This window comes from Lucilia sericata, unplaced genomic scaffold (genome assembly GCF_015586225.1).
Source record: "Lucilia sericata isolate MDLA Ls3-8-SP2 unplaced genomic scaffold, ASM1558622v1 Contig001131F_arrow, whole genome shotgun sequence".
NCBI classification, from domain to species: Eukaryota; Metazoa; Arthropoda; class Insecta; order Diptera; family Calliphoridae; genus Lucilia; species Lucilia sericata.
The window spans coordinates 144,893-155,874 of NW_023995102.1; the positions used below are offsets into that span (position 1 = coordinate 144,893).

The window sequence follows — 10,982 nt, forward strand, 5'->3', positions numbered from 1 at the left end:
TTTTAGATTATTGGCGAAAAGTACTTAAAATTGTTAATGGTAATCTAATTTGTTTGCTTTCTAAAATCTGTTTTTATTTGAAGTTTTTAAAATGCTTTTTGTTTCAATAACCTTTAGCATGGCACATTTTTTTAAAGAAGAACATTTCAGGGGAAGTATTAGATAAATTGAAATAATTACCTCTAATTTGTTAATTACCTTATCAAATAGAAATTTAATGTATCTAGGGGAATAGTTATTTGTTTGATAAAACGATACTATTGAAGTTGACGTAAGCTATAAATTATTAATGACAAAAACTTAAGTAAAAAGCTTAAGTTGTTACTTTGTATTAGCAATATTTAAGGAATATTTGCTTCCGGCACAGAATGAATAATATGACATAAATAAGAAAATATATTCAGAAATAGTTTGCAGTTTAATTTTTAACCATTTTATTTAACACAAAATCAATTTAAGCCAAAACACCAAAAGGAGCCTTCTTATTCACTGGCACATAGAAATCACCAGCAACCATAAAAGAATTTTTATCAGCACCCATACGTACAGAGCTATAAGTGGCACCACAATCCTTGGCAACAGCATCCTTGTAATTGTTACACTTTACGGTGGCAAAATTATCCTCAGCAACAGCCTCGGCATAGTAAGTAACCGAACGGCCATGGGCACAAGCACCAGCTATATCCAAAGGACAACCAGGTTGTGACTTACCACCATTGGGATAGAAAGCTCCCTTGCCAATGGGTTTCAAGAAACCCAATTCACCACCATTGGTTTGTATCGATTCCACATAGAAGGCATCAGTACTGGCTAAACGTTTTTTGGGTTTGTCATATTTGAATAAAGGAGAAGCAGGATCCAAACCAATGATGGTATGAATTTGTCCGCTCTTAACATTTTTACCAGCATAACCAGCTACATGAGCACCTAAACTGTGACCAATGACGTATAAAGTATCCAATGACATGCCGTGATTTTTCACCAAATAATCAATCATGCTGGCTATCTTTCTGCCCACCTTGGGTACCGCCAACACGGAAGTGGCATAATCCACAGAACGAGCACGAGCCCAATCGACCACAATGATATTGTATTCACCCAAACTTAACCAGGCATTACGTATATTTTTGTTCATACCCGAAAGGCGACTTTGAGTCCAACCATGTATGACAAATCTGGTGGGATGTTCAGGATTAAAGTTGGATGCCTTAATGGATTTTGCGCTAGCAGTAATCTTTTTACCCTTTGTAGGATTGGATTTAGTATACAAATAGTATTTAACAGGGGCGGTGGTCAAACCAAAGTCATCAATTTCTTCCATGGCCTCAAGATAGGATTCGGCTTCTTGCATATCCACCCAATTGAAAGAGCCATCTTCCTGTGGCACATACCAGCCGTTTTCACCATGGATACGACTATCATCCTCATCGAATACAGAAGCGGAAACTAGATATATAAAATTAAATAAATTAATATTTAAAGTGAAAATCCTTTGTATGTATTCCGAGATTCTTACCCGCTAAACAGCCAAGAGCTAACAACCACAACACTTTCATTTTTATGAATATTGATTCTTGGGCTTTGTTGCAATTCTTTTATACTTTATATGCAACTTACTAATCGCGTGGGTTCTTTAATTTTAATAATATTTTTTATCAATTTGTGTTTATCTTTGAGTAGTTTTTTGTTTATTTGATCAGACAATCATATAGAAAATCTCCTTGATTATTTAAATAAAAAAAATTATTGAACAAAGTCTGATCTTTAATAGCCATCGCCGGAAATACGAATATATAGGGGGTAAAATTTAAAGTGTCCTTATCTAGTCGCTTATGTATAACCAGCAAAAACTTGTATTATAAAGAAAATAGATTGGCAAAACTTAAAATAAGTGCTTACATATATGATGACTTTTATGTCAGTTATTATTAGAGTAATTAAAAGTAATGCAGACGGTATGTAAATGTCATTGAAATGCTACGTGGATTTTTCGCAATACGAAATTGTTTCGTAATACATATATGTATATGAAAATGTAGGAAATATTTTATGTTTAATTTTGCAAAATTTAATAAAATTATATAAATTTGTTACGATTTTTTACCCTTCACCTTCGTGAGAAAGGTATGAATGTCGATGTGCTTTACGTGAACACCTGTCGTGTTGGCCTCATTTCACGGTGATAATTTTCAACCACTGGGTGAGCTTTTTTGACGACTCACCAACGCCCCTTTGTACTGGTCCATGTGCAAGCACTCCAGCTATCGAATCTTTTGCTGGTATCATGAGTCAAGCTTAATCAAACCCCTACAAAGCAAAGGGCGGACCCAACATCAGTTGAAAACACCCTATTGATGCTATGAGGAATAAAGTGTCCCTACCGGCTTATTCTCATCATCTAAAGACTCATCCAAGTGCACTCCTTTCAACCACGCTACTGAGATGCCACTGTTGTTTAGGCAACAGCACCTTGGAACGTAATTGTTAGTTCGAAACACAGATCTGTATTAAAGTAGCCAGACTTATTTCAGTGGCCACAAGGACCAACTGTGATAAGTTGAGGATGTTTAGAGTAAACTCCAATATTCTCAACCATGTAGGAAAATCGCCGCTAAATTAAAGATTAAGGCATTAACAACTCCGCCAACGTTTCAACCAACTCCTCTACCACTTCAACCGCCACTCCATCCGTCATTCCGACATCTAAACAGATACAAATCAGAATCCTTCTTATCCATCATCCGATGGTACATCGCACGCACAATCTTTGCATTACCAGCTGCTCCTAGAAACTATGATTTGGGTTTAAACCACACCCACTACGTGGATCCCTAACTGACCAGCCAGTAGAGAGTCCTTGAAACCTATAGTACCTGATTATGTGGTGCCCTGGTTCGAACCCATATCAAATCATTCCAAGGAAAGGCCGAGTATACATTTTATTACCGCCAGTTCCCTCAACAAAGGGGAACCGGTAGCACCTATTTACCTCGGGATTGCAATTCACCAAGATGGGGCCATTCATCAACATGCCCCGGGAGGTCGTGAGAAGGGTAGATATAAGTTTGTCATTCCGTTTGTAATTTTAACAATTTTAAAATCAGTAAAATCCGTTCATTAATAAAGGAGATGTAAGCAAAAATCCGAGACAACCTCTGTTCAAAACCCTAAATTTTGAGTTATAGCAGTCTTGCAGTAAATGTATGTATTCTTCCACAATTTATACAAAAATCTGAATTAATTGATTTAAATGGCAAACGAAAAAAATAGTGATAGGAAAGTGCTTAGTGCGTAAGTGTTTAATTACTTGTTTATTATTATTATTGTTCGACTAGCAATTTTAAAGTCCAATCTTAGTAGATAAAGGAATATTCATGTTATTAATTTTCAGTTATTGTTTTGGTTTGAAATTTGTTTTTATTTTGATAGCTGTCAATGTTTATGACATTCTTTTGAATTGATAGTTGTGCAGTTCATAGCTATCTTAATGAGTTGTGCGTCGTATGATTGTAGAATTTAACAACAGTTAAACAAATTGATATAAAAGTTTGTAGCACATAGGCATTAAGCGAGTTTAATGTCCTCTATTTTTGAACCTGCAGTAATCGTACTTCGATCGTTTGAATAAAACACATTTTAATTAAATAAAAACACCGAGGAAATTTGATATTTAACACCATATTAACTTTATTTCATAAACTTATGACAACATGCCAAAAGGAGACCTTTTGTTCACTGGTACATAGAAGTCACCACCAACCATGAAGGCATTTCTATCAGCACCCATGCGTACAGAGCTAAATATATCACCACAATCTTTGGCAACAGCATCTTCATAATTTTCACAACGCATTGTGCCAAAATTGTCTTCAGCAACAGCTTCGGCATAATATTTACAAGAACGAGCATGAGAACAGGCACCAGTAAGATCCAAAAGACAGCCCGGTTGGGATTCGCCACCATTCGGATAGAAAGCACCACGACCGATAGGTTTCAAGAAACCCAATTTACCACCATTGGTTTGTATAGATTCTACATAGAAAGCATCGGTACTATTTAAACGTTTATCGGGTTCATCGTATTTGAATAGAGGCAAGGCAGGGTCCAAACCTATAATTGCGTGAACTTGACCAGTCTTAACATTCTTGCCACAATAACCAGCCACATGAGCACCCAAACTATGACCGATAACATATAAGGTATCTAAAGACATGCCGTGTTCTCTTACCAAATAATCAACCATGCTGGCCACTTTCTCACCCACCCTAGGTACAGCCAAAACAGAGGTAACATAATCAACCGAACGAGCACGAGCCCAATCGACTATAATAATATTGTATTCACCCACACTCAACCAGGCATCACGTATTTCTCTGTTCATACCCGCCAGTCGACTTTGAGTCCAGCCGTGTATTATAAATCTGGTAGGATGAGAAGAATTAAAGTTGGTGGCATTTATAGACTCGGCATCGGCTTTTATTCTTTCACCCTTGGTAGGGTTAGATTTGGTATACAAATAAAATTTCACTGGATTGGTGGTCAAACCGAAATCTTCTATATTTTCCATAGCCCTGAGATACGATTCAGCTTTTGGCATATCAACCCAATTAAAGGAACCGTCTTCTTGTGGTACATACCAACCATTTTCTCCATGGATGCGATTATCATGCACCTCAAAGGCAGAGGCGTTAACTGAAGTAATGTTAACATTTAAACAAAAATTTTTGAATTAATTAGGATTCTTACAATTCTTACCTGTTAAACAGCCAAAGGCTAAGAACCAATATACTTTCATTTTGCCGAATAATACTAAGTATTGTTGCAATCTCTTTGCAGTCTTTTTATATTTTGAAAATGCAGTTCATTAACCGTGGGGGTTCTATCAGAATATGTTAAACATTATAATCAATTGCGATTATCTTAACTTTATATCGTTTTATGCTAGGGCTATAACCGAGAATTGCTCTAATAATGTAAACGTAAATTTTATGGTAGAGGTAAAATCGTACGATACATTATTATTCAAGGTCAGTTTCATTACTTATCAGATAAATTTTGTTTGAATGTACTTTTGTTAAAAAGTCCAGAAGTTTTCTTGAATTTCAAATCAAATCAAAAATTACCAACCATTTTACAAATATATTTGGAATAAGGTTTGGAAAATTGGATCCAGTTAGTTTTCAGTGAATAGAAATTATATAATGATATTTGATCAATAACTTTTGTTTGCAATATCTTGTGGAGATCGGACTATACTCTCTTATAATGTAATCTTCTGAAATTTATCTACGTATGCATGTATGTGTGTTAAGGTGTAATGTACTACATATGACAATAATAAACAAATATTTTGTTTGAAAAGGGCCTCAGTTCCCTATGAAAAAATTAAAATCTTAATCTCAGACCAATATTGAAAAATTCTGCAATCTATTCGCAATGGGTTTCAAAAATTCCGTAATTTTCAGCTTGTTGCTGGAAAAATAATTAAAATTTTTGTTAGAGTATTTCTGGTGCGCTAAACAACCCACAAAAGTATATACATATATTCTGAGTCCTTATTAAATTCTAAGACGATCTAGCCATGTCCGTTCGTTTGTCTGTTGAAATCACAGGGACCACAGTTGAGGAGCTAGGTAGTTGAAATTTTGCATTTTGCAAATATTCTCTATTGATAAGGTTTGTTTAGTATTGAAAATATGCAATATCGGTCCACGTTTTCGGATAGCCCCTATACAAGTGGACCCCGCGAAAACAGCTTTAACGGGCATAACTGTTTTAAAAATACGATTATACCGATAAAATTCGACATAAGTTTCATATGAGCCCAAATCTCGCTACCAAATTTTATGAGGATCGACCCATAATTGACCCTACCTGAAGATCCCTTTCAGAAAATGACTATAACGGCACAAAATCACGAATATTGTGATGAAATTCGACACAAGTAATTTTCTTGCAAATCAAAATCTCTCTACCAAGTTTTATGTGGGACGAACCATAATTAACCCTAACCCCCATATAAGGTCCACTTCAGAAAATTACTTTAACGCTCATTACTGACTAAAAAATACGAGTAAATGAAATTCGATACCCATAAGTTTTATATGAGTAAAAATCACTCTACCAAATTTAGTGAGGATCGGTCCAGCAAATTACGAGTATAGCGATGAAAATCGACCTAAAAAAGTTTATACTTAGAAACATAATTCTTCATTCTGAATTTAATGAGTATTAATCTATAACTGATCCTATCCCTATATAAGGTTCTCTTCAGGAAACTTATTTAAAAGTACGAGCATAGCGATGAAATTCGACATACACAAGTTCTATACAAATCAAGATCTATGCACAAAATTTTATGGGCCGTTCATTATTGATCCTACCCGGATATAAGGTCCCATTCACAAAATTACTCTTACTGACTGAATCGAAAATACGAGTAGAGCGATGAAATTCGAAACAAATAAGTATTATACGAACTGAAACCTTTGCATAACGACAATCGGTCCATAATTTTCAAAATTTTTATTCACCCTTCTCCGGCGGGACTATATAAACATTTTAATGTCTAAGTACAACATTTCGACGAGAAGATTTCGCCTAATTATGTGAAATTTTTTTTTTTCAATTAATAAAACTAAAACATAGATTTATGTTTAATATACTTTATTTTCAATTCAGATTGCAACAAATACTTAAAATACAACCAAATACAATAAACAGTACAAATTACGTGATAAGCTGGAAAATTTCATAAAGTTATGACAACATGCCAAAAGGAGACTTTTTGTTCACTGGTACATAAAAGTCACCACCAATCATGAAAGCATTCTTATCGGCACCCATGCGTACAGAGCTAAAAATATCACCACAATTTTTAGCAACAGCATCTTCGTAATTTTCACATCTTATTGTGCCAAAATTATCCTCAGCAACAGCTTCGGCATAATATGTACAGGAACGTTGGTGAGAGCAAAGACCAGTAAGATCCAAAAGACAACCTGGTTGAGATTCTCCACCGTTTGGATAAAAAGCACCACGACCAATAGGTTTCAAGAAACCCAATTTACCACCATTGGTTTGTATAGATTCCACATAGAAAGCATCTGTGCTGTTTAAACGTTTGTCAGGCTCGTCGTATTTGAACAAAGGCATGGCAGGATCCAAACCTACAATAACATGAACTTGACCAGTCTCAACATTTTTGCCACAATAACCAGCCACTTGAGCACCCAAACTATGACCGATAACATAAAGAGAATCCAAACTCATGCCGTGTTCTTTCACCAAATAATCTACCATGCTGGCAACTTTTTCGCCCGCCCTAGGTACGGCCAAAACAGAGGTAACATAATCAACCGAACGAGCACGAGCCCAATCGACTACAATAATATTGAATTCGCCCACACTCAACCAGGCATCACGTATTTCCTTGTTCATATCCGTACGGCGACTTTGATTCCAGCCGTGTATTATAAATCTGGTAGGATGAGATGAATTAAAGTTGGAGCCTTTTATTGACTCAGCATCGGCAGTAATACGTTGACTTTTAGTGGGATTCAATTTGGTATATAGATAAAATTTCACTGGATTGGTAGTCAAACCAAAGTTTTCTGTATTTGCCATTATCCTAAGATACGATTCAACTTTATCCATATCCATCCAATTAAAGGAACCATCAGCTTGTGGTATATACCAACCATTTTCACCATTGATGCGAGTATCTTGCTCCTCAAATGCAGAGGCGATAACTAAAGTTCCATTTAATAAAATTTATAAAAAATTCTTGGGACTTGTAAGGATTAGGAGTTTCTTACCTGTTAAACAGCCAAAAGCTAAGAACCAAAATACTTTCATTTTGCCAGATAATAATATTGTTGCAATATTTTTGCATTCTTTTTATATAATTTATTAATGAATATGTTAAACAGTTTTTATCTATTCTGATTATCTTAACTTTATATCGTTTTATGTCGGGGCTATAATTGATAATATCTCTAATAATGTAAATTAAAATGTTTGTTCAAACAAACCGAAATTTTGTCATATATTTTGTGCATTTTACGGTAGAACTAAATCGTACATATGACATCAATTTACGTTGTTCAAGGTCAGTTTAATTAGTTTCTAGATAAATTTCATTTGAATGTGCTTTTATAGGTAGAGTGCAGAATATCGAAAGAGTATATAGTAAATGGGTTTTTTATACTAATGTTTATGACTGTATATTAGAGATTTATTTGTTTTTCTCTTAAATTGAAGAATCCTTTTAACAACTATCAACTATTATAGAAATGTATGATCCAGAGACAAAGTGACAATAAATCGGGGACTTTCGGGGATCAAATGAGGTCCGATCATTACGAATTTAAACTAAGTTTTGTCTATTTTTGAAGAGATACTGGAACATTTAACAAAATTATGAATCCCTATTCACGGGTACGGTTGTATGGAGGCTAGGGGAAATAATGGACTCTAGGGGAAATAATGAATAATGCTTTGCCAAAGCAAAGCAATTACCTTTGAATTGTTCGACCATAACAGTCTTATTCATCCATTACCATTAAATAACTAAAAATAAATATGATAAATTTTAAAAATTTTGCCAACAACAAATATTGTGCTTTACAATATCATTATCGCTTTATCATTACTCCCCCAACATAAAACGATAAATAGAATTAAGATAATCAAAATTGATTAAATATGTTAAAAATTTTCTTAGAACCCCCAGTTAGTGAGTTGGATTCGTCGTTTATAAAAAGCTCACAAAGACATTGCATCGACAGTATTATTCGGCATAATGAAAGTTCTGATATTCTTAGCTTTTGGTTGTTTAACAGGTACATATCGAAAAAAATACTTAAAAAATTTAAACTTAAACTTGTTTCTATTTAAATATTAGTTTACGCCTCTACATTAAAAGAAGCTGACGTACCCCGAGTCCATGGTGAAAATGGTTGGTATGTACCACAAGAAGATGGTTCTTTTAATTGGATTGACATGGACAAAGCCGAATCATATCTCAGCGCTATGAGAAATATTGAAGACTTTGAATTGACTACCACACCTGTAAAATATTATCTATATACCAAATCGAATCCTACTAGTGGTGAAAGAATTAAAGCCGATGCCGAATCTATAAATGGCTCTAAGTTTAATTCCTCACATCCTACCAGGTTTGTCATACACGGTTGGACACAAAGTTGGCTGTCGGGTATGAATAGGGAAATACGTGATGCCTGGTTAAGTGTGGGTGAATACAATATTATTATAGTCGATTGGGCTCGTGCTCGTTTGGTTGATTATGTTACCTCTGTTTTGGCTGTACCCAGGGTGGGCGAGAAAGTGGCCAGCATGGTTGATTATTTGGTAAAAGAACATGGCATGTCTTTAGATACCTTATATGTTATCGGTCATAGTTTGGGTGCTCATGTGGCTGGTTATTGTGGCAAGAATGTTAAAACTGGTCAAGTTCACGCAATTATAGGTTTGGATCCTGCCTTGCCTCTATTCAAATACGATGAACCCGATAAACGTTTAAATAGTACCGATGCTTTCTATGTAGAATCTATACAAACCAATGGTGGTAAATTGGGTTTTTTGAAACCTATCGGTCGTGGTGCTTTCTATCCTAATGGTGGCGAATCTCAACCCGGCTGTCTTTTGGATCTTACTGGTGCCTGTTCTCATGCTCGTTCCTGTAAATATTATGCCGAAGCTGTTGCTGAAGATAACTTTGGCACAATGCTTTGTGAAAATTATGAAGATGCTGTTGCCAAAAATTGTGGTGATAGTTTTAGTTCTGTACGCATGGGTGCTGATAGAAATGCTTTCATGGTTGGTGGTGACTTCTATGTACCAGTGAACAAAAAGGCTCCTTTTGGTATGTTGTCTTAAGTTGAGGAAATAAATGAAATTGCTTGTTTAAATTAAAATTGGGTTTTGTATATTTTGCTCTGTTACTTGGCCGGTTGAAATAATCTGGAAATAATTAGGTTGGCAACCATTATCGCTAAGCTGTCGTTACCGTGCTTAAATACCTTTTTAGTACTACTACCGCTACAGCTAAAATACCGATACCGATATAAGTCGAAATACCGATAACGCTAAATTATCGTTACCGTTATTCTAGAAACATATATCCAAAAAGGGAATAAATCTTCACTTAATTAATACATATTGTTAACATCACTACAGCATATAGTTCAGGATAGACTATACTCTAGTATATAGTCAATAATATAGGTTAGACAATTGACTATAATATAGACAGACTAGAAAAAAGAGTATAATATCTCGTTATTCTTTATCATATGTAGATCGAACTTAGCAAGTCATAAAAAATTAGTCACAAAAGTACATGGGCCAAAATAGAAAGAGATTCTGCAACATAGTCAGAGCCAAAGTATGGCGTACATAGATCCATAATTATAAATGAAATATAACATGGTCGACTTTTCTATCAAGCAAACCAATTCAGAAAATGACTAACTCTTGTTAAAAAAGCCAGTCTAACGATGAAGTTTTACATTATCATGTTTCATTAACCAAAATCTGAAAAATACTTTAAAAAGCCAGTTGATATGCCATGTTGAAATTCGAGGATCTGTCCTCCATATAAATCTTTTACAGAAAATCAGTTTTTAGCTAATAATTCATTCCAAAAGTTTGCAATTAGAATTATAGTAGAATTAAAAAAATAATCACTTCTTTTAAATTTTGGAGATCTTGGTCTATAATTGACCCAATTCAATATCTTTTAACCGAAGTATAACAAAATACCGATAACGCTAAAATACCAATACCGAAATAAGTCAAAATACGGCTAACGCCAAAATATCGTTACCAAATTAAGCCAAAATAATAAAATATTAGAAGATTTTTGAAGAAATATTGATTTGTACTTATTTAGAGGGGTAGGGTCAATTATGGGTCGATCCTCATAAAATTTGGTAGACAGAATTTGGTTCGTATTAAAT

At 34.6% G+C, this 10,982-nt stretch overlaps 4 protein-coding genes across 5 annotated transcripts; 1 reads left to right on the top strand and 3 right to left on the bottom strand.

Annotated features, from left to right (window-relative positions):
- Nucleotides 1–410: 410 nt before the first annotated feature.
- Nucleotides 411–1,571, bottom strand: LOC119610173 (phospholipase A1 VesT1.02-like). Its single transcript, XM_037965298.1, has 2 exons — nucleotides 1,517–1,571; nucleotides 411–1,446 (listed from the first exon to the last, which is right to left on the bottom strand). Exons 1-2 carry the CDS (start codon nucleotides 1,554–1,556, stop codon nucleotides 455–457), a joined length of 1,032 nt encoding a protein of 343 aa, XP_037821226.1. The 5' UTR covers nucleotides 1,557–1,571; the 3' UTR covers nucleotides 411–454.
- Nucleotides 1,572–3,663: 2,092 nt separating this feature from the next.
- LOC119610176 (phospholipase A1 VesT1.02-like) lies at nucleotides 3,664–4,857 on the bottom strand. Of its 2 annotated transcripts, none has more exons than XM_037965303.1 (2): nucleotides 4,756–4,857; nucleotides 3,664–4,692 (listed from the first exon to the last, which is right to left on the bottom strand). In XM_037965303.1, exons 1-2 carry the CDS (start codon nucleotides 4,793–4,795, stop codon nucleotides 3,701–3,703), a joined length of 1,032 nt encoding a protein of 343 aa, XP_037821231.1. In that variant the 5' UTR covers nucleotides 4,796–4,857; the 3' UTR covers nucleotides 3,664–3,700. The 2 variants fall into 2 exon arrangements, with proteins under 2 accessions (XP_037821231.1, XP_037821230.1); XM_037965302.1 differs by having other exon boundaries at nucleotides 4,747–4,824.
- A 1,791-nt stretch (nucleotides 4,858–6,648) lies between these two features.
- Nucleotides 6,649–7,884, bottom strand: LOC119610175 (phospholipase A1-like). The gene is made up of 2 exons (XM_037965300.1): nucleotides 7,818–7,884; nucleotides 6,649–7,751 (listed from the first exon to the last, which is right to left on the bottom strand). Exons 1-2 carry the CDS (start codon nucleotides 7,855–7,857, stop codon nucleotides 6,760–6,762), a joined length of 1,032 nt encoding a protein of 343 aa, XP_037821228.1. The 5' UTR covers nucleotides 7,858–7,884; the 3' UTR covers nucleotides 6,649–6,759.
- Nucleotides 7,885–8,722: 838 nt separating this feature from the next.
- On the top strand, nucleotides 8,723–9,938 carry LOC119610174 (phospholipase A1 VesT1.02-like). Its single transcript, XM_037965299.1, has 2 exons — nucleotides 8,723–8,843; nucleotides 8,906–9,938. The coding sequence occupies exons 1-2, from the start codon at nucleotides 8,804–8,806 to the stop codon at nucleotides 9,898–9,900; spliced, it is 1,035 nt and encodes a 344-aa protein (XP_037821227.1). The 5' UTR covers nucleotides 8,723–8,803; the 3' UTR covers nucleotides 9,901–9,938.
- The last annotated feature ends 1,044 nt before the right edge of the window (nucleotides 9,939–10,982 follow it).

Bases quoted from the DNA above. Each gene is read 5' to 3' on its own strand.
- LOC119610174 (XM_037965299.1), top strand. From the start codon at position 8,804: ATGAAAGTTCTGATATTCTTAGCTTTTGGTTGTTTAACAG. The intron at 8,844-8,905 runs GTACATATCGAA...TTTAAATATTAG, and splicing joins AGCTTTTGGTTGTTTAACAG to TTTACGCCTCTACATTAAAA.
- LOC119610176 (XM_037965302.1), bottom strand. From the start codon at position 4,795: ATGAAAGTATATTGGTTCTTAGCCTTTGGCTGTTTAACAGGTAAGAAT. The intron at 4,693-4,746 runs GTAAGAATCCTA...ACATTACTTCAG, and splicing joins CTGTTTAACAGGTAAGAATT to TTAACGCCTCTGCCTTTGAG.
- LOC119610175 (XM_037965300.1), bottom strand. From the start codon at position 7,857: ATGAAAGTATTTTGGTTCTTAGCTTTTGGCTGTTTAACAG. The intron at 7,752-7,817 runs GTAAGAAACTCC...ATGGAACTTTAG, and splicing joins AGCTTTTGGCTGTTTAACAG to TTATCGCCTCTGCATTTGAG.
- LOC119610173 (XM_037965298.1), bottom strand. From the start codon at position 1,556: ATGAAAGTGTTGTGGTTGTTAGCTCTTGGCTGTTTAGCGG. The intron at 1,447-1,516 runs GTAAGAATCTCG...TTATATATCTAG, and splicing joins AGCTCTTGGCTGTTTAGCGG to TTTCCGCTTCTGTATTCGAT.